The following is a 22,986-nucleotide window of genomic DNA, read 5'->3' on the forward strand; positions in this document are numbered from 1 at the left end:
TTTTTATTTATGAGCCAAAGTTTCACACATTGGTGGGAAACTAAATTTTGAGTAAATTTAAATTGGTTATTTTTAGTAAATGTAATATTTTAATAAATTTATCGCAAATCCATCACAAAATACTCAAAACATAGCAAATCCCTCGCAAACATAGCTATGCTCTCTCGCAATTCTCTCGCAATGTCTGGAAATATTAATTACATATTTTTATATGCTTGCTAGGGATTTGCGAGGGGCCATAGCTAATCCATAGCAATATTTGCGAGAGATTTGCGACGCTGTATTTTTCTATATAACTTAAAAACCTAGTTTGAGCTTCGCTCAAACCTCGACTAATCCGCAGCCAAAAGAAAAACCCTAGTTCCCTAATCCGATTTCTTCTCCGATTTCTTCTCTCTTCTCCGATCTCTTCTGTCTTTTCCGGTTAACCCTTCTCGAACCCTACTCCTCCTCTTCTCTCTTGTCCTCTGAAACTCTTGTCCGGTTAATCTCCAACTCGATCTCTTCTCTTTTTGCCGGTAAGTCTCCTCCTCTCCCCTTCTAAATTAGGGTTTCAAAATTGGGGATTCAATTTGGGGTTTAGGGTTATTTTTCGATTAGGTTTTTAATTCGATTTTAGGGTTTCAAAATTGGGGATTCAATTTGGAGTTTAGGGTTATTTTTCGATTAGGTTTTTAATTCGATTTTAGGGTTTCAAAATTGGGGATTCAATTTGGGGTTTAGGGTTATTTTTCGATTAGGTTTTTAATTCGATTTTAGGGTTTCAAAATTGGGGATTCAATTTAGGGTTTAGTGTTATGATTCAATTTGGGGTTTTTAATTCGATTTTAGGTTTTCGAAATTGGGGATTCAATTTTTGTGTTTCTAATCAGTTTTTTTTTTCTGCTTTTAGATGTCTTCTCGAGACCAAAACGTTTCTGTAAACCAAAACGTTTACAGAAACTTCATTGCTTCTCAAGGGTTAAGTCCTCCAGTCTCTTCTCGAAGGACACATTCAGCTTCTGCTCCTTCCCAAAGGTTACCTTCTCCCGCTTCTTCCCAAGGTACATCACCGGCGATGCATGCTGATAATCCTCATGGAAGCTCTCCGGCGATGCATGATGAGAATCCTCCTCAGCAATCAACTTCGCGTATGAACAGTATTTCTGTGTCCCAAACTTTTTTCACTCTGGAACAGTTACTTGCAAGTCCCGGGCGTGCTGGCTTACCAAAACTAGATCCTAAGCGACCTCCAAATACTCTTTGGTGAGAATGTTATGTATCTAACCTATAGTTTATCTTTATGTTTTGTATTTTCAATTATCCTCATTCCTTTTATCTTATGTTTTGTAGGTTTGACCAGGATTCTTCGGTTGCTGCTACTATCCGGGCCATTTTTGAAAGAGATTTCAAATCAGCTCATGCCAATTGGACCCAAACACCAGGTCCGGTTGTAAACCGGTGGTTTGAAACTTTTGCGGTAAGTTACAGATTGTTGATGTGTATAAATTACAGATTTTGTTTGTTTATCATTTGATTCTTGTTATGATTCTGATTATGATTCGTGTTATGTCTTTACAAGCAAACATATAACTGGGATGCGTCCATCAATGGAAGAGTTAGAGCTGAGTTTGAAAAGAAGTTGAAGACCCGGATGTGTGATCAAGTGTCTCGGTGGAAGGGTAAGTGGAAGAAGAAAGGTAATGATGCAATGCCGCGGTGGCTTGATCCTACCGTATGGGATGGCTTGGTCAAGTTTTGGTGTGAACCAAAATCAGAAGCAAAGAGTATCAATGGCCGTAATGCTCGCTATAGTGATCCTAATGGCACCGGAATACATAAGCACCGTTCTGGTCAGACCTCTTTTAAAGCCCGAGCACGAAAGCTTGTAAGTATCTCTGTTTAACACAAGTTCATTATTCATATCATATCTACAATATACTAATATAGTTGTTTCAATTCTCTGTTTTTAGTCTGAGAGTACTGGTGAGCCACTACCTGATTTTCTGCGAGTACTAGAAGACACTCATAGGAAACCTGATGGGTCGTTTGTTGATGGACTGTCTGAGAAGGTGTTCAATGAAGTGTCATCAAAGATAGCTGAAGCTGAGTCTGAGCTAATATCAGCGGATAACATGGAGAGTAGTGCTTCTGGTGGGTTATCACTAATTGTGAAGAACCAAATTTATACCAAGGTAAAACATGCTTCATTGTTTATGTTAATGTTTGTATTTGTGTTTGTGTTTTTGTAAACACTTATGTGTGTATATGTTTATGTTTGTGTAAACACTTATGGTGTGTATATGTTTTGTTGGCAGGTTGCTCCGAAGAAAAAGAACCGGATATATGGTGTTGGTAACATGCAAGCAGAAGCATCTTCAGCTCAGATTGTTCAACCGCCTCCTCCTTCTGAAGATCCACTTGTTCTAGCTGCGAAGCTTGCTGCTGCCGAAGCTGTTCTTGCAACTCAGGCAACTCAACTACAGGCCAATGCACAGACGATGCAAGAAAATGCAGTGAGGATGCAAGAAAATGAGCTGAGGATGCAACAAAATGATCTGAAGATGCAAGAAAATTCAGAGAAGATGCATAGTTATGATGCATACTTTGATTATCTTGCATCTAAAGATCCAGAGTTTGCTGCTAGATTTCGCCGAGAGGATTCACCGGCCAGACATGCCACCGGAGATGGAACCACCGGACAGTAAACACTGATGAACTTGTTTTGTAAAACTTAGTGTAACACTGATGAACTCTCATCTATTTTTTGTGTAGAACAAAATCGGTTATTATGTTTTGTTATTGTAAATTTAGTACTTCTAATTACAACTTTAATTTGCTTAAGTACAAGGTTTAATTATAATTACAGGTTTAATTTTAATTACAGGTTTAATTTAATTAAGCTTACAAAATGAAAATTCTAATTTTTTTTTTCACCGTAATTATCATTTGCGACGGAAATATTAATTGCAAAAGCATTGCAAATTTGCGAGGGATTTACTAGATACACAATTGCTAGGATATTGCTAGAAAAATAGTTCCTCGCAAAATGCGTGGGATTTGCGAGGGACAACGTTCCCTCGCAAAATTTGCGAGGGAATTGCAACGTTGACCGATTTGCGAGACGCGATTTGCAAGGAACGGACTTTCCTCGCAAATATCTCGCTTTTGTCGATTTGCGAGGGATTCGCGATATATTCGTCCATCGCAAAAGACGTGTTTTCTTGTAGTGTATGGAGAGAAAATGTTCACATCTTTTTGCTATCTCAAAATGGCTTGCTCCGTCAACCAATGAAAGTAAAAACCTTTTTTCTAACGTCACACTATGTTTTGATTGTAACTAATGCTAAATTTTCTAATGTATTCGTGGAAATGCCTTGACACACCATGATGTAGCCTCTGTCTCTGTAACACCTAAACCGCCACTTTGCTTAGTGAGCCCATGTCCACTCTCATTCCATGGCCCACCTTTCTAAGTGGGCCCTACATCTATTCTCGGCATGTGGACCCAACCATATTTAATGGCCGGTTTGTTACGTCTGAGAGGCTTTAAAAACATGTTTACCGACCCTACAAATCAACAAATGATCTTTTCCTGTGTTTTGTCCTCACTTGCACAGTTCCGATAATCACTTCCAGGAAGGTCACCCATCATGAAGTTCTCTCAAGACACTTGACCGAAAAAATAAGTGCATTTTGGTGACATATGTGGCCAAATCAATTCTTTTAAACCTTTCCGCAAACTAGGGTGTCAGAGTCTTTGAGATCCTATGGATCTATCAACAATGATTTATGTTTTTCTAATCTATCTATCTATGTTTGTTGTAAGCTTGTGTTTGATTAGCATATTTAATCCATCCATTAGGTTAATGAGCTTCTACTCGTTATCTCCATTTGGGATTGATGGAAAATAATGGTAACAATTATGTTGCAAAAAAGAGAAGGGTTTATGACGAACCAATCAAGGTTGAGAAATTAGAAGAATATTAATTTAGCATAATTAAATAAACAATAAAAAATTATAAGCATGGTAATATATGAATCCCAAATAATTCAAAGATGAAAATATAAATTAAATAAAACAATCTAAAAATACTACAATAAATTTTAAAATACAGTATTAGAAAAAGAAGAAGCATATATTAATCTTTTTTTTTGTCAACATATTATTCTTACCTATTCCCAACTGAAAAAATAGAAAGTAGAGGAGAAAATTTGGTTTAAAAAAATAAGAAAAATTTACCTTGCCATTAAAAAAAATTTCCCAATTAAAGAAATTTGAAAGCAATATTTTTAAATAAATTATTTAAATATGAGATGATCTATGTTTATATATAGAATTTAGAATTAATAATTAACTTTATATTTTTCTTAATCCCTTTTTCTATATTTTTTGTAGAATTAATAACTTAAAATTAAAAATAAGTAAATAATATTATAATTTCGAATTTTATGAAATATATATATATATATATATATATATATATATATAATCTCCTTATAATTATTTTTTAAGAAAATTGTATTTTTTATAAATTCTGTAAGTTTTAATAATTATCTTTTTAAATTATTAATATTTTTAAAACAAAATATTTTATTTTTGTTGTAATCAAATTCTTCTTATTAAATATTAATTTTTACACATGTCAAAATCTTATTAATGGCTAACTTTCAAAACCCAACTTTAGATATCTCAAACAAATCTCACCTTCAATCGTTGTCAACCTTGAGGCAAGCCTTAATGGTTAACAGTGTTAAGTTGGTCCATCAAGCTCTCCTTGGAGACACGGTAACAAGACTCATAGTCATAAGCGACCCCACAGTGTTTAATTTTTTCCTTTTTTTGGTCTGTTTAGGCAGTGGACTACAACTTGACTTGGATTTTGGAAAAGTCTAGCAGTTTATTAATTCCTAATTTACACTGATTGGGTCAAGTAACTTTGGCGCTGTGTTTCAATTTTTACACGCGTAGTGATATTTCAAACTTTCAGTCATGTAAACTGTAAACAGGTCTTGTCGTGTGAAGCTATTGGATCAAATCATAGAGAAGCAAAGGCTGAAGTGTTTTTCGGTTTCCTCTACAAAGTTTACTGAACTTCATCAACTAATGTTGTGTGCTTTCAGACAAAGTTTACTGTCCCGATTCCAGACCCATCATATAGGACAGATAATCCAGCCACCACATGATTATCTATAGAAAAGTCATGTGAAATATCTTTTTTTGTTGTTGTTGTGGTCTCTGTATGAAAAAGTCTAGCAGTTTATTATTACAATTTTGCTTCAAGTTGCATTATCATTTTTCAACCCAAGTTAAAAGGCATTTTGCAATTGCTTGGTCTCTTATATATGCACTTTCCTGCAAAACATCAGAATCACCACAAAAGCATTTGAAAAAACGGAAAAAAAAAAAAAAAAAAAATGAGAAGCATGAGACTATTTGTTTTACTTGCTTTCAATGCTCTCATGCTACTTGAAACTCATGGTTTTACTATTACCGATGAAACTGATAGGAGAGCATTGCTTGAGTTCAAGTCTCACGTTTCTGACGACAAAAGAGCTCTCTTGTCCTCATGGAATCACTCTTTCCCTCTCTGCAACTGGACTGGGGTTAGATGTGGCCGCAAACACAAGAGAGTTACTCGTTTGGAGCTGGGAGGATTGCAATTAGGCGGAGTGATATCACCATCAATTGGTAATCTTTCGTTTCTCACAACACTTGATCTCTCTGAAAACTCTTTTGGTGGTACTATTCCTCAAGAGGTGGGAAACTTGTTTAGACTTGAATACTTGGATATGAGCAAAAATTTTCTTGGGGGAGGGATTCCAATCGATTTGTACAACTGCTCTAGATTGTGCTACCTTGGTTTAAGTTCAAATAATATAGGAGAAGGTATTTCTTCAGAAATAGGGTCATTGACGAAGCTTGGTCATTTAGATCTTTATGAAAACAATCTGAAAGGAAAGGTGCCTGCGTCTCTAGGAAACTTGACATCTCTACAACGACTTTTATTGCCACAAAACAACCTGGAAGGAGAAATTCCGAGTGATGTAGCTAAACTGACTCAAGTTTATAGTCTTCATATATTTGGAAACAATTTCTCAGGTGTTTTTCCTCCTGCTTTCTACAATTTGTCCTCACTTGAGCTCTTAGGTATCTCTTTTAATCAGTTCTCAGGTCGCCTGAGACCTGATTTTGGTATTCTGCTACCAAACCTTGAATCGTTTATCATGGGAAGCAATTTTCTCACAGGAGCCATTCCAACAACACTCTCCAATATCTCCACCCTTGAAAAATTGGAAGTGAATGATAACTCATTTACGGGAAGTATTCCTACTTTCGGAGGAACACCAAATTTGAGATTGTTAAATCTTAAAACCAATTTTCTGGGAAATTACTCTTCTTCTGGGTATCTTGATTTCCTCACTTCTTTGACAAACTGCACCCAACTAGAGGAGTTATGGATTGGTCAGAATAGGCTTGGGGGTGACTTCCCTATTTCCATCACCAATCTATCCACAAAACTCTTCAGTTTAGGCCTTCAAAGCAATCACTTCTCTGGAAGAATTCCTCATGACATTGGGAATCTCATAAGCCTACGAACACTGCTGTTACATGAAAATTTGTTGATTGGACCACTCCCAGCCTCTCTTGGCAAGCTTTTAGAGTTGAGGTTTTTAAGTCTCTTTTCAAATAGATTATCAAGAGAGATACCAGCTTTTCTAGGCAACATGACTCTGTTAGAAACACTTGATTTGGCTAACAACAATTTTGAAGGCAATGTTCCTCCAAGTCTTGGTAGATGCACCAATTTGCTACATTTATATGTTGAGTCTAATAATATGTTAAATGGGACTATACCTCTGGAAATTTTGCACATTCAGGGTCTTATTCACCTAAATTTGTCAGATAATTCCTTGATCGGCTCTTTACCAGAAGATATTGGACAACTTCAAAATCTTGGTGCACTATCACTTGGGAATAATAAATTATCTGGGAAACTTCCACAATCCTTGGGGAAGTGTCTCACACTGGAAAATCTTAATCTGGAAGGAAATTCGTTTGATGGAGATATTCCAGATATAAAAGGGTTGGTGGGTGTTAAAGAAATTGATTTATCGAACAATAATCTCTCTGGAAGTATACCTGACTATTTTGCAAATTTTTCCAAGTTGGAGTATCTCAATCTGTCTTTTAACAATTTTGAGGGAAAGGTGCCAGTGGAAGGAATATTTCAGAATACTACTATAGTTTCCATATCTGGAAACAATGAACTATGTGGAGGCATTAAGGGATTTCAACTAAAGTCATGCCTCCCGCAAGCATCACCAGTGGAGACGAAGCTTTCCTCTCGTTTAAAGAAAGTTGTAATTGGAGTTAGCATATGCATAATTTTGCTTTTGGTGTTGTTCATTGCTTCAGTTTCTTTGATTTGGTTCAGAAAAAGAAAGAAGAACAAGCAGACCAATAATCCAACTCCTTCTAGTTTGGAAGTCTTCCATGATAAAATAAGTTATGGAGATCTCCGCAATGCAACAAATGGCTTCTCTACGAGCAATATGGTCGGGTCAGGCAGTTTTGGTACTGTATTTAAGGCATTTCTCCCGACGGAGGAAAAGGTTGTTGCAGTGAAAGTTCTAAACATGCAGAGACGTGGAGCCATGAAGAGTTTTATGGCAGAATGTGAATCTTTGAAGGGCATAAGGCATCGTAATCTTGTGAAACTATTGACAGCTTGCGCTAGTATTGATTTCCAAGGAAATGAATTCAGAGCTCTCATATATGAGTTCATGCCGAACGGAAGCTTGGATATGTGGCTGCATCCAAAGGAAGTGGAAGAGATCAGTAGACCCTCAAGAACCTTAACACTGCTAGAAAGGCTTAACATTGCCATAGACGTGGCTTCTGTTTTGGATTATCTTCATGTTCATTCTCATGAGCCTATAGCTCATTGCGATCTTAAGCCAAGCAACGTCCTTTTAGACGATGATCTAACCGCCCATGTTAGCGATTTTGGTCTTGCTCGTCTTCTCCTCAAATTCGACCAGGGGTCTTTCTTCAACCAACTTAGCTCGGCTGGTGTCAGAGGAACCATCGGCTATGCCGCACCAGGTAAAATTATCACAAACATAATGTTCTATGAAGAAAATCAATATATTTTTCTTCTCATTACAATTTTGTTGTTCTTGTTGTTTCTGTGAATTCATGGTGCAGAATATGGAACGGGTGGGCAGCCGTCAATATACGGAGATGTTTATAGCTTTGGGGTTCTTCTTTTGGAAATGTTCACTGGAAAAAGACCGACCAATGAGTTATTTGGGGGGAACTTTACCTTACACAAGTACACCAAGTCGGCGTTGCCAGAAAGAGTATTGGAGATTGCAGACGAATGGATTCTTCACATCGGTCTTAGAGTCGGCTTCCCTATTGCTGAGTGCTTGACACTGGTTTTTGAGGTGGGACTTAGGTGTTGTGAGGAATCTCCGATGAACCGTTTGGCAACAAGTGAAGCAGTAAAGGAGTTAATCTCAATCAAAGAGAAGTTCTTCAAAACCAAAAGAACATCCGCGCGTTGAAGTGTTCATGCTTTGCTCTACAAACTTTGCAACCCACTTAAAATTTCAAATTGTGTTATAAGATAATCTGTTGTTGGTTTTTTCCTCGGTCTCTGTTTCGTTTTAGACAAGATTGAATACTTGTGTTACTAGCTTTACATTTTGATTTTTGGGATAACAATAAAAATGACGTAGTAGTTGTTTATACATTGCTGTCGATCACATATATATTACCGTTTTTGTTAACAAACAACTCGTAACATTGTCCCCTGAATTTCGTTTTTGGTTTCTATTATTCTTGAACCCAGAATATGGTTTATTCATTAGTAACGTCTTACAAGTTACAACAGCAGCGTTCAAAATTGTTGTATAAAGTAGTCCGTAATCTTATTTCAAATTGTAGCGTTCATTTGGTCTGCTGCAGAAAGAAAGTTGTATCATCCAAATACTTCAGAAACTTTAGAAAAATATATATATGTTCTATATAAACGATATATATATATATATATATATATATGTTCTATGCAAAACAATACAACTTTAAAAACTTGATGAAAAAGATCATGTAATGTAAAAAGTATTTTAAGAAACGTATTAAATTTCTTTGATATATAGTTTATCTGCCGCAAGGATTCTTTTTATTTTATTATTTGTATAAACCAAACCGAAATCTAGAGAATAACGTGAAAATTGCCAAAATCAATCCTAATTATTTGCTAAACGTTTTTTCATATGCAGACTTCAATACTCTGCAAATAATAACCTAAACTATGTTAAAATTCAAATTTGTTACCTAAACTATATAAATTGTTGTCAATTTCAACATATTTTCAAACGGTGTTAAGTTGGAGTTTAACAGTGTTGAGTCATACGACTCGTGGCGTCTATGTGGCAATGAGATTGATTAAAACAATGTCGTTTTAGTTATTTTTGGGTTTGTTATGGTTGCTACGAAATGACTAAAACGACGTCGTTTTAGTTAGTCCCAGTGCCTTGTGGACACCAAAGGTCGTCTGACTCAGCACCGTTAAACTTCGACTTAATACCGTTGGAACATATGTTGAAAGTGACAACATTTCATATAGTTCAGGTAGCAAATTTGAATTTTAGCATGGTTCAAGTTGTTATTTGCATACTACAAGAAAACACGCTTTTTGCAACGAAAATCTGCGACGGACAAATGCCCTCGCAAATTTGCTATGGATTTGCGGGTCATTTGCTACGAAGACAAGGACCCTGGCAAATCCCTCGCAAATTTGCTAGGGATGTGCGATTGATTTGCGAGGAGGAAACAACCCTCGCAAATCTACCGCAAATTTGCGACGCATTAGCGAGTAATATAATCCCTAGCAAATTTGCAAGGAAGAGGCGAGGGATTTGTGAGGTCATCATGGTTTAGGGTTAAGGGTTTGAGCCTAGGTTTAATTCTGAAGTGAAGTTCCCAGTAAACATCAAGAGACAAAAAAACTTTTGAGATGTTGACATGTGTAAAGAAACTTTGACGTGAAGACACAGAAGATATATATATATATATATATATATATATTTATATATATAAATCAAGATGTGATTTACTTTCATTATGGACATGAGACCAAATGATAAAGTGTTTTGATCAACAATTGCAATGTAGAATCCATAGTCCAGTAATAACCAACTATACCAATAATGAACTTTCCAAAACATAGGAAGTAATAGAGAATGTATCACTAAGAAAATAAATTTGATGCAAAATAATATATACATTTGTGAGGGATATGCGACGGATTTCTTACAGAGCCTCGCAGATCCCTCGCAATTTGCAAGGGATGTGCGATCAACCCTAGCTAATCCCTCGCTAAGTCCTCACGGTTGCCTCGTAATTTTATCTTTTACAAGAAAATTAAAAAAGAGCATTACTTACCAACATCAAGAGACAAGAAACTTTGGAGATTAAGGAATATATTGGCATATGCTGAAAATTGCTAAGATGTTTAAAGAAATTTGACGTGAAGACGTATCAGATTATATATTAAATGAAGATGTGATGATTTGTGAGGTCATTAGGGGTTTAAGGTTTAGGGTTTAGGGTTTAAGTTTAATGGTTTAGGGTTTGATTTTAGGTTTAAATCTGAAGTAAAGTTCCGAGTAAACATCAAGAGACAAAAAACCTTTGAGATGTTGACATGTTTAAAGAAACTTTGACGTGAAGACACAAAAGATATACATATAAATCAGGATGTGATTTACTTCTATTATGGTCATGAAGTGTTAAAGTTTTTTGATCAACAATTGCAATGTAGATCAGTAATCACCAACTATACGAGCAATGAACTTTCCAAAACATAGGAAAAACATGAAATTAATAGAGAATGTATCATTAAGAAAATAAATTTGATGCAAAAGAATATATACATTTGCGAGGGATATGCGACGGATTTCTTACAGAGCCTCGCAGAACCCTCACAATTTGCAAGGGATGTGCGATTAACCCTAGCTAATCCCTCGCTAAGTCATCATGGTTCCCTCACAATTTGATCTTTTACAGGAAAATTAAAGAAGAGCATTACTTACCAACATCAAGAGACAAGAAACTTTGGAGATTAAGGAATATATTAGCATATGCTGAAAATTGCTAAGATGTTTAAAGAAATTTGACGTGAAGACATATCAGAATATATATTAAATGAAGATGTGATGATTTGTGAGGTCATTAGGGGTTTAAGGTTTAGGGTTTAGGGTTTAGGTTTAATGGTTTAGGGTTTGATTTTAGGTTTAAATCTGAAGTAAAGTTTCCAGTAAACATCAAGAGAAAAAAACCTTTGAGATGTTGACATGTTTAAAGAAACTTCGACGTGAAGACACAAAAGATATACATATAAATCAAGATGTGATTTACTTCTATTATGGTCATAAAGTGTTAAAGTTTTTTGATCAACAATTGCAATGTAGATCAGTAATCACCAACTATACGAACAATGAACTTTCCAAAACATAGGAAAAACATGAAATTAATAGAGAATGTATCACTAAGAAAATAAATTTTATGCAAAAGAATATATACATTTGCGAGGGATATGCGACAGATTTCTTACAGAGCCTCGCAGATCCCTCACAATTTGCAAGGGATGTGCGATTAACCCTAGCTAATTCCTCGCTAAGTCCTCACGGTTCCCTCGCAATTTGATCTTTTACAGGCAAATTAAAGAAGAGCATTACTTACCAACATCAAGAGACAAGAAACTTTGGAGATTAAGGAATATATTGGCATATGCTGAAAATTTCTAAGATGTTTAAAGAAATTTGATGTGAAGACATATCAGAATATATATTAAATGAATATGTGATTATTTGTGAGGTCATTAGGGGTTTAAGGTATAGGGTTTAGGGCTTAGGTTTAATGGTTTAGGGTTTGATTTTAGGTTTAAATCTGAAGTAAAGTTCCCAATAAACATCAAGAGACAAAAAACCTTTGAGATGTTGACATGTTTAAAAAAACTTTGACGTGAAGACACGGAAGATATACATATAAATCAAGAGGTGATTTACTTCTATTATGGTCATGAAGTGTTAAAGTTTTTTGATCAACAATTGCACTGTAGATCAGTAATCACCAACTATATGAACAATAAACTTTCCAAAACATAGGAAAAACATGAAATTAATAGAAAATGTATCACTAAGAAAATAAATTTGATGCAAAAGAATATATACATTTGCGAGGGATATGCGATAAATTTCTTACAGAGCCTCGCGGATTCCTCGCAATTTGCAAGGGATGTGCAATTAACCCTAGCTAATCCCTCGCTAAGTCCTCACGGTTCCCTCGCAATTTGATCTTTTACAGGCAAATTAAAGAAGAGCATTACTTACCAACATCTAGAGACAAGAAACTTTGGAGATTAAGGAATATATTGGCATATGCTGAAAATTGCTAAGATGTTTAAAGAAATTTGACGTGAAGACATATCAGAATATATATTAAATGAATATGTGATGATTTGTGAGGTCATTAGGGGTCTAAGGTTTAGGGTTCAGGGTTTAGGTTTAATGGTTTTGGGTTTGATTTTAGGTTTAAATCTGAAGTAAAGTTCCCAGTAAACATCAAGAGACAACAAAACCTTTGAGATGTTGACATGTTTAAAGAAACTTTGACGTGAAGACACGGAAGATATACATATAAATCAAGATGTGATTTACTTCTATTATGGTCATGAAGTGTTAAAGTTTTTTGATCAACAATTGCAATGTAAATCAGTAATCACCAACTATACGAACAGTGAACTTTCCAAAACATAGGAAAAACATGAAATTAATAGAGAATGTATCACTAAGAAAATAAATTTGATGCAAAAGAATATATACATTTGCGAGGGATATGCGACGGATTTCTTACTGAGCCTCCTAGATCCCTCTCAATTTGCAAGGGATGTGCGATTAACCCTAGCTAATCTCTCGCTAAGTCCTCACGGTTCCGTCGCAATTGATCTTAAAGAAGAGCATTACTTACCAACATCAAGAGAACTAGCTGATTGAGTTTAAAAGGTTTATTTTTATTTCTTTAGCTTTTGATTAAGTATATTTTAATGTTGGTATAGAAAATGAATTTGATTAAAAGTATAAGGGTGTGAGGGATTTGCGACGGATTTGTTATTGTGCCTTGCAGATCCCTCGCAAAGTTGGTGTATTTTAATTGGTCAGTTTGTCGGTTGTTGCGACTGATTTTGCGAGGGATGTGCGATTACTCCACGCTAATCCCGCGTAAAATTGGTGTATTTTAATTGCCCAGTTTGTCGGTTGTTGCGACTGGTTTGCGAGGGATCCTAGTTATTCCATCGCAATGCCTGCGAGAGATTTACGAGGCCACAAAATATTTATATATACAACCGAGCTCTGGTTTGAGCGAAGCTCAAACTCATCCTCACAAACGCTAATCTTCTTTCCCTTCTCCGGCTAACCCTAATCTTCTCCGTCAAACCCTAATCTTCTCCAGCTAACCCTAATCTTCTCGTCAAACCCTAATCTTCTCCGGCTAACCCTAATCTTCTCTGTCAAACTATAATTGGCTCTGTCGCTGTCAAACCCTAATCAGATCCGTCAAACCCAAACCCTAATCTCCTTTGTCTTCTCTGTCTTCTCCGTCTCCGGATCTGTCTGAGTCAAACCCTAATCGGCTCTTCTCCATCAAGGTATTAACCCTAATCTTTCTTCGTCTTTGTTTCTATCCTCCTCTTCAATCCCTAATCCCTCTTTCTTCTTCGTCTTCTCCGTTTCTAATCTATTTCAGTTGGTATGAATCCTTTGCGGTAAGAATTCCTCTGTTGCCAAATCTGTTTTGCTACTTTACATGTATATGTTTGTCGTTTTTAAACATATACTAACTTAATTTGTTTTTGAAGCAAATATATAATTGGGACCGGTCCATGAATGATAGAGTAAGGAAGGAGTTTGAAGACAAGTTTAAGGACAGGATGTGTGATCAAGTGTCTAGGTGGAAGTTAAAGTGGAAACTCAAAGGTGATGAGGCAAAGCCACGGTGGATTGATCCTCAGGTATGGGCTGGTCTTGTAAATATTAGCGAGATCCCAAATCAGAAGTCAAGAGTACCAATAGCTGCAATGCTCGTTATCATGATCCTGATGGCACCGACATATATAAGCACCGCTCAGGCTAAACCTCTTTTAAAGCCCGTGCTCGAAAACATGTAAGTGTTGTACGCCTTCTTTTTCAGCAGCATTGACTGATAATTAATAGTCGACTAATTGTGAGAACCGAGGTTTTCACCTGAGTTCCGAAGTGAATTAAGTCCGGTAGGTGTTTACTGTTTACCACCGTTGTAGTTCCAAGCAAATAGTAAAGAAGAGTTATAACTTTGTGAAATGAAAAATGAATATTCTTATTGCCAAAAGTAAGTTTTTCGATCCCCCTCTCATTCCCCTTCTTCTCTTATTTATAGCTTTATTACAATTAAAGTCGAATCAATCTACCCCATAAATCTCGCACTCTCATTAACTCGATTTATTGCTTGATTTTTGAACGTTCTCCGAACTCCGAGATGTTTTGCTCGACTGTTATTCTTCCACTTCGACCTTCCACGCTCCAGCAGAACAGGTCGGTTTTACTTCGTCTTGGCCCATTTTATCCGTCCGTCTTAGGCCCATTTTACCCGTCCGTCTTAGGCCCAAGCCCATGATCCAAAGTGCTGGATCACTGTACCAACACTAATCATCTCTCTGTTTCTCTTTTCAGTCTGAGCTAACTAGTGAATTATCTCCTGATTTTGTACGCATCCTAGAAGAGACTCATCGAAATCCTGATGGGTCATTTACGGATGGAAAGTCTGATTCTCTGTACAATGAGGTGTCGTCCAAGATTCAAGACTTGGAATCTACGCTTTGTACCGGGAATAATGGAGAGAGCACCGGTTCTAGTGGTGTGCCTATTCATGTCAAAAACAAAATTTACACATCGGTAAGTATTAAATACTTGTCTTTTTTCAATACTTTGAATGTCTTGTGGATGCAAAATTCATCTGTTCAAGTGGTGTATAATTCGTTGTCATTTTTTTCTTTGAGTTTGGTGTTTGTATTTCTTTGATTTCCATTGAACTTACAAGTTCATTCTTGTATTGTTGTTTTGTTGTTAGCTTGCCCCGAAGAAGAAGAATAGGATTTTTGGGGTTGGTTCTTTGCGGTTCGAAGCATCCTCTAGTAGCAGCGGTCCACCGCCTATGTCTCCGGCTAATGATCCGGTTATTTTGGCTCAGAAGCAAGCTGCGGCTGAGGAATGCATTCAAACTCAGGCGACTCAAATCTAGCAAAGTGCAGAGAGAATGCATAGCTTTGATGCATACTTCGAGTATCTCGCTGAAAAGGATCCCGACTTTGCTGCTAAGTTTGGGCACCCGACAACCAACCCACCAAGCAGAAACCAAGAAGCCGAACCAGAGAGAAACACCGGTGAAACAGTAGCTGGAAGCCACACAGGGACCAGAAACGTGACCTCTCTCTCTCAATCATTTTAAAAACTCTCTCGTTGTTTATCGGATGTCCCTGGAGGGACAAACACTATCTGTTAACATTTTTTTGTTTTGTAATATTTGAATTTTATATTAATCTGAATTTTATTTTTCAATTTGATTATATTTTATTATTCTCCAACAAATTTTAAACGGTACAATATAAATTAAACACAATTATATGATACATAATCGAAATATGCAGATTTAAACCGACGTCACAAAGCAGTCGTAAAAGTTAAGACGGATGTACTACATCGTGTCTTGCAACGATTTTGCTAGGAATAGGCTCACTCGTAAATTGCTTTAGATTTGTGAGTAAAATTATCTCTAGCAATATGCGTGAGATTTGCGAGAAGTAATTGCCATCGCGAATTGCGAGGGATTTGCGACAACAAAATTTCCTTGCAAAGTTTGCGAGGGATTTGCGATGTTGGTCGATTTGCGAGACGTGATTTATGAGGAATCATAGAGTCTTGCAAATCCCTAGCGATTGGCCATTTGCGAGGAACTTGCGATGTATTCTTCCATCGCAAATCGATTGTTTTCTTGTAGTGGCAGAATGTTAAAGTTTAGGTATGAAAAAAGCGTTTGGCAAATAATTGAAGTTGTTTTTAGCCATTTTCCCAGAAAATAACATACGAGCTTAGTGATCTTGATATGAGTAGGCAAGATACATCTTTTTTTTTGGGTTCAAACTGCCAAACCCATTTAATAATTGGATATGGAGTTAACTGAGTTTCCATTCAGTCCCAGTACATGAAGTTTAGCACAAATAAATGGATACTCCATTTAGGTTTCATTTATATTGAAATTCTTATTAGATATTCTTAACACCAAATGATTTTCCTGCCAAGATCACTATACCGATTTTCATGCCAAAAATACAAAATTGCATTGTTATAATTATATATTTTGTCAACAGCTATAATAGATCAACGCAAATAGAGCTAATTCGAAGATAAATTGTTTACATAAATAGCGTAGAGCAGTTCAATATGAATCTTTCATGCCAAGAAATCCGCTTTAGCATTTGTTGCACTGCAAGAGATGAGAGAAAGAGAAAAGGTAGAGAACTCTTCTTTGTCGGACTTGATCGCGTCGAGATAAACTGAAAATGCCTGCCATTCTGAAAGATAAGACACCATCTTCACTAGATTTGAGCAGTTAGTGAGAAAAACTACATCGCTAATGTCAACACCAATCATACACCTCATCCCCAAACTAAAGCTTCGACCTCTGCATGTAACGGATATAAACTATGACATAGATTCGCTGCTCCCATAGTAGGTGGGTCACCATTTGAAGCCGAGCAGTACCATCCTATTCCGGAAAACGTAGCACCCATTTTCCAAGAGCCATCTACATAACACTGTGTACGTGAAACCCCTACAACCAATGCTACAACCCACGGTTGGGAAAAAATCACCCCCACAGCAGCACCCTGCTGCTCCGTAACAGGCTCCGTAACAGTCTCTAGCTGGGCTAACTGCCATGCTTTTTCCTCCGCTTGTGCCACCCTTAGCACCTCTAAAACATTGAAATCCACATTCTGGAAGACTTTATCATTCCGAGCTTTCCAAATATACCACAACCCCCAAGTCTCCATCATTAATCACCCACACTCTCTCAATCGGGAAACCAAATCGAGACTCAACCGCACCCCCCCCCCCAACTGTCGCTTTTCCCCCGTTGTACACCTTTAGTAGATCCAAACACCACCATATTCACACAGAAATCGCAGAGACCCATCAATACCGCAAAAACTCCATCATGACAAACCCCACACCCGGACAATAACCATAACACAACCCAAATCGTGCCAAAAAAAAACCTTGCTCATCGCTGGGTTAAAATCCCTAGAGTCTCAATTATCATCGCCTTTCATGTGAGAAGGTTAATATATGTCTTTGTAGTCATGGAAGATATATAATCAATCATCTCTTCTAAATTTCTAAGCAATACTTATAAAAGGAAAGAAAACAATACCGTAAAGTTGCCTTTTGTTATCAAAAGCTTTTTCTCTCAAAACTGTGTTTTCCTGCCAAACCCCCCCCCCACCCCCCCCCCCACCCCCCCCCCCCCCCCCCACCCCCCCCCCCCCCCCCCCATTTAGGTTTCATTTATATTGAAATTCTTATTAGATATTCTTAACACCAAATGATTTTCCTGCCAAGATCACTATACCGATTTTCATGCCAAAAAGACAAAATTGCATTGTTATAATTATATATTTTGTCAACAGCTATAATAGATCAACGCAAATAGAGCTAATTCGAAGATAAATTGTTTACATAAATAGCGTAGAGCAGTTCAATATGAATCTTTCGTGCCAAGAAATCCGCTTTAGCATTTGTTGCACTGCAAGAGATGAGAGAAAGAGAAAAGGTAGAGAACTCTTCTTTGTCGGACTTGATCGCGTCGAGATAAACTGAAAATGCCTGCCATTCTGAAAGATAAGACACCATCTTCACTAGATTTGAGCAGTTAGTGAGAAAAACTACATCGCTAATGTCAACACCAATCATACACCTCATCCCCAAACTAAAGCTTCGACCTCTGCATGTAACGGATATAAACTATGACATAGATTCGCTGCTCCCATAGTAGGTGGGTCACCATTTGAAGCCAAGCAGTACCATCCTATTCCGGAAAACGTAGCACCCATTTTCCAAGAGCCATCTACATAACACTGTGTACGTGAAACCCCTACAACCACTGCTACAACCCACGGTTGGGAAAAAATCACCCCCACAGCAGCACCCTGCTGCTCCGTAACAGGCTCCGTAACAGTCTCTAGCTGGGCTAACTGCCATGCTTTTTCCTCCGCTTGTGCCACCCTTAGCACCTCTAAAACATTGAAATCCACATTCTGGAAGACTTTATCATTCCGAGCTTTCCAAATATACCACAACCCCCAAGTCTCCATCATTAATCACCCACACTCTCTCAATCGGGAAACCAAATCGAGACTCAACCGCACCCCCCCCCCCCAACTGTCGCTTTTCCCCCGTTGTACACCTTTAGTAGATCCAAACACCACCATATTCACACAGAAATCGCAGAGACCCATCAATAACGCAAAAACTCCATCATGACAAACCCCACACCCCGACAATAACCATAACACAACCCAAATCGTGCCAAAAAAAACCTTGCTCATCGCTGGGTTAAAATCCCTAGAGTCTCAATTATCATCGCCTTTCATGTGAGAAGGTTAATATATGTCTTTGTAGTCATGGAAGATATATAATCAATCATCTCTTCTAAATTTCTAAGCAATACTTATAAAAGGAAAGAAAACAATACCGTAAAGTTGCCTTTTGTTATCAAAATCTTTTTCTCTCAAAACTGTGTTTTCCTGCCAAACCCCCCCCCCCTTCCCAAACAACAAATCCCTGTTTTCAACCAAAACAGTAAAATTGTGTTTTGTCAGCCAAAAAAAAATTCTAACAAATACGTGTTTTCACAAAAAACCACGTTTTCCGCTAAAATTATTAAATGACAAAATTTCATGTTATCACCAAAATTGTATACTTAACGATTTTGATGGATTTTGTGACACTCCGATTTGGAGAGAGGTTTAAAAGAATTAATTTGACCATCTATGTAACCAAAGTGCACTTATCTTTTTGGTCAAAGGTCCTGAGTGTGCATAGTTAAACGTGTTTATGCTGAAGTAGTTTCAGGATGGGTGATCTTCTGAGAAATGATTGTCGGAACTTTGTGAGTGAGGACAAAACACAGAGAAAGATCATGTGGTGATTTGTATGGTCTGTAAACAAGTTTTTAAAACCTCCCGAGCGTAGAAAACCGAAAATCGGATATGGGTGGGACTATGGACTGGGAATAGACATGAAGCCCACTAAATGAGATGGTGGTCAGGTCGGTACAGATTTAAATGGGTTAGACTATGCACATGTTTAAATGGGTGAAGTTAAACAAGTTTCAAATCTAAATGAGTTTGCCATACATTTTTACTAAAACTAAAACTTATTTGAGGAGTCTTTGATAACATGATTTTCACTCAGGGTATCCATTCCCTATACAATTGTAGTACAAAGGGTTATCAATCCAAATGGTTGTTGTTAACAGATAGAATGTAATCAGAACAATGCAAGTCAAACCAAGCAATGAAAGGGGTTTTGTCTAACAACCTAGAATGAACATAAATAAAAAGAATAAGACAAAGAACTACTCAACCGAGGTACATGATGCTGATGATCGAGTAGGTGGTTGGTGACAAGAAAACAAAAGCAAAATAATGAACAACTCAAGCCACCACATGATGCTGATGATCGAGTACCAGGTTGCGTTGGTGGTCAAATTAATCATAAAAGCTTAAACAATCAAATACGAAACCTCCTAAGGATGGGGTAATCGGTTCACAAGTATTCCTAATCAACCTAGAATGTTTTACATGCCTCAAGCAATCTATTCCCTAGACAATGAATCTCTAAACCTTGCTAATCCACTCACATGGCAGAAACAATCAACCCTAATCACTTCCTTATCCAAGTTTCGTTGGAGAAACATGACTAAGCAGACATTATGATCCAATTTACTATTGGCAATAAACTCCTTAGTTATCTAATCTCTTAGTCTAAGAGAGTAAATCTCTAGCATTAGTTGACTCATGCATTTCATCGAACACCTCTCGGTGCGGAAATGCCTAGAATCTAATCTCAACCTCTCAGTCTGAAACTAGCACTAAAAACACTAATCCAGAATGGAATTTTTATAAAATCAATCAAGCTAAAACATCATACCGATCAAGAATACCTATTAGCCTATCCCATCCCTAGTTTCTTTGATTCACAACTCAGATCTCATCTCAAACAACATAGAAATAGAGATGAATAAAAATTGTATTGAAAATAACGAGTATAATCGAAAACGGTAAAGAACTAAAATGGAATTACAAACTGGAAAAAATACTAAAAACAAATCTCTCTAAGAAAGTATGAAAATCGGCTGGAAATCATCTTTGGTAGCCTCTCTCTCTCTCTCTCTCTCTCTCTCTCTCTCTCTCTCTCTCTCTCTCTCTCTCTCTCTCTCTCTCTCTCTCTCGGTGTGTTGACTCTTTCTTGCTAAAAAAATAGGACATGGTTTGTATATGGAAACCCTTTGACCTAGCCGCACAGCAATCATCCGAAGTCCTACACGAGGCTAGGGTCGAGCACCTCTTCGGGTTGGGCTTCAGGTGGTTCCTCTTGTGCTTAGATTCACTTGCTCGGGTGAAGGCTTTAGGTTGTTCTTCTGCACGATCACACCTTCGGGTACATGCCTTGGTGACTCTTCATTCTTGCTCTTTTTAAACCCCAAAGCACATGTTTCATCCAAAATTCATTAATGCAACAATGCAACATCCTAAACAACCAAAATACAAATATCTAAGGCTATGGACTTAAAAATTTTAAGGTTGAACTCTAGACAATGTAAAACATGACTAAAAATATGCCTAAAAAAATGTAAAATAGAGAGACATCAATCTTAATTTTTACTTCTTTGTTTTTCTTGTATAGAAGTTTGTATTAAATGTCGGAAAGGACTGAAATTATCTGAATATATAAGAAAACATGATGAATTATTACGAAAACTCCTATGAAATATTTGGTAGAAAATATTTCATACCATAAACCCTACAATTTTTTTATGAAAATTTTGAATTAGTAGACAAATGGTAAAAAATCTCTACAAAAAACGATAATGAGAATTGGACTTCAGAAGGATGAATAATTTTTAAGGAAAACATTAAGAAATTCGACATAAGAAAAAGTGGAATTTTTGCTATGAAAAGTGGCAGTTCAGTATACGATTAACCATGTTCATTCTTGCTCTTACAATTTTCTCAATCTAACTTTACAGAATAAATACATATTTCCAATAAATTTTGTTTCATATGGTCAGAGATTCACAGTCTCACATTCATCTAACAAGTCAGTCGTCTAATAAGCCAATTGTGTAAGAAAATTGGACCACACGTACTACCAATTAAATGTATAGGAATCTAATTTAGGCATCTATGTGAACACAAAAACCTCAACAGCTGTCTCTTACATTTGCATTATTGTAGAGAAAACATGAATGATTTACATTTCTACGAATGAATTATACATACATATGACCATAAATATTATATGGCACTTTGTAAAACTAAGATAATTATTGAATCATATGTATAAAATTGTCATCCTTTTACCAGCATTGTTACAAATCATGGCACCATGATATTTTTTTTCTTTTGCCATCTCAACGTTGTAGGGTACTTGAATAATCCTTTTATGAGTTTTATCGTGAACAACAATATACAACTGGTGAGCTGAATATGGAATAAAAAGGGGTCTACACTACTTTTGGATACTTCTGACTCGTTGATTTTTTAAGTCAATCATGAAAGTATTTTCTTTTGGTCTTTGCATCAAATTACTTTTTTTTTTTTTTGTGATCATTGAATGGTCGATCCATAGCTAATCCTTATTACGCGATTTAGTGGAGTCAAAATCCAGTGTAATTGATAGTAAAAATAGTACGGTAACCATTTGACTAAAAACACTTCTCAAAAACTCTGGTGGAATGGATTCTTGCTTTTTAATCATATCACTTTGATTATTTTTCTTCTCAAAAACCCAAACAACATCGTTTTGAGTTACAACTTACAACCAATACAACGCTCGTATTGTTTAACTATTATACATTTAAACTATAATATCATCTTAGTCGTCAGCATAGTTAGACGTCTGGCTAACACCGTTTAGATCAATGCAGGTAAAATGAATCTTTTCTTGTTTGATTTTAAAATACATGATACATAATTTAGGTATGAAATTACCAAACTAGGTGGTGTATCCTGATTGATTTTGGTTATTTTCAGGATAATTGGCTATGAGATTTGGTCCCATGTAGTTTTTTCATACCCGACCCAGATCTGCGGTCAAACCGGTAAACCCGGGACCAAGTCACTACAATCCAAACCGTAAGGACCAATAAATTATTATTTTTTGACATCATAACTAATCACGAAAGTTATCATCTCGAGTAGCCATCCAAGGCGAGATCGAGATTAAAGAGGTATATATATACATCATGATTTTCTCGACTTTAAAACAAGATTTGGCTGGTAACAATTATAGGAGGCAAGTGTAAAATTGTAGAAGTCAAATCCTTAGTTTCTCAACAAATCTCTGCTTTCCAAACTATTCCTTAGACTTCGAATGGAAACCGAACTGGTGTAGTTGAAATAGTAACAAAAATATCCGCATATATATGTATGTGCATATTATCATTACTATTAGAACTGCACCATACTTTATTCGCAGTTGTCACGTACATCACCATTCAGAATCTAAAGTTTTGATCACATTAGCCGCAAATTGCAGCCCGCAATTTCGAGGTCTTTTATTATTTTTGCTGCCATTGAAAATTCCCCTACATTCAGAATTATTGGTATCAAAATT

At 36.6% G+C, this 22,986-nt stretch overlaps 4 protein-coding genes and 1 long non-coding RNA gene across 6 annotated transcripts; 2 read left to right on the forward strand and 3 right to left on the reverse strand.

Moving 5' to 3' along the window:
• Nucleotides 1–892: 892 nt before the first annotated feature.
• LOC147938626 (uncharacterized) lies at nt 893–2,710 on the forward strand. Its single transcript, XM_087465692.1, has 5 exons — nt 893–1,245; nt 1,333–1,459; nt 1,562–1,867; nt 1,953–2,174; nt 2,298–2,710. Exons 1-5 carry the CDS (start codon nt 893–895, stop codon nt 2,685–2,687), a joined length of 1,398 nt encoding a protein of 465 aa, XP_087321818.1. The 3' UTR covers nt 2,688–2,710.
• Nucleotides 2,711–4,945: 2,235 nt separating this feature from the next.
• Nucleotides 4,946–8,737, forward strand: LOC104711223 (putative LRR receptor-like serine/threonine-protein kinase At3g47570). 2 transcript variants are annotated; one of them, XM_010427902.3, is made up of 3 exons: nt 5,206–5,671; nt 6,887–8,089; nt 8,192–8,737. In XM_010427902.3, the coding sequence occupies exons 1-3, from the start codon at nt 5,398–5,400 to the stop codon at nt 8,551–8,553; spliced, it is 1,839 nt and encodes a 612-aa protein (XP_010426204.2). In that variant the 5' UTR covers nt 5,206–5,397; the 3' UTR covers nt 8,554–8,737. The 2 variants fall into 2 exon arrangements, with proteins under 2 accessions (XP_010426203.2, XP_010426204.2); XM_010427901.2 differs by having other exon boundaries at nt 4,946–8,089.
• Nucleotides 8,738–16,742: 8,005 nt separating this feature from the next.
• LOC147938627 (uncharacterized) lies at nt 16,743–17,138 on the reverse strand. Its single transcript, XM_087465693.1, has one exon. It carries the CDS (start codon nt 17,136–17,138, stop codon nt 16,743–16,745), a length of 396 nt encoding a protein of 131 aa, XP_087321819.1.
• Nucleotides 17,139–18,062: 924 nt separating this feature from the next.
• On the reverse strand, nt 18,063–18,458 carry LOC147938628 (uncharacterized). Its single transcript, XM_087465694.1, has one exon. The coding sequence runs from the start codon at nt 18,456–18,458 to the stop codon at nt 18,063–18,065; it is 396 nt and encodes a 131-aa protein (XP_087321820.1).
• Nucleotides 18,459–20,379: 1,921 nt separating this feature from the next.
• On the reverse strand, nt 20,380–21,447 carry LOC147938629 (uncharacterized). Its single transcript, XR_015567177.1, has 2 exons — nt 21,353–21,447; nt 20,380–20,839 (listed from the first exon to the last, which is right to left on the reverse strand). It is a non-coding gene; the product is annotated as an uncharacterized LOC147938629 (long non-coding RNA).
• Between the last annotated feature and the right edge of the window lie 1,539 nt (nt 21,448–22,986).

The sequence above is a fragment of the Camelina sativa genome, chromosome 9 (assembly GCF_030686135.1).
Source record: "Camelina sativa cultivar CO46 ecotype springtype chromosome 9, ASM3068613v1".
Taxonomy (NCBI): Eukaryota; Viridiplantae; Streptophyta; class Magnoliopsida; order Brassicales; family Brassicaceae; genus Camelina; species Camelina sativa.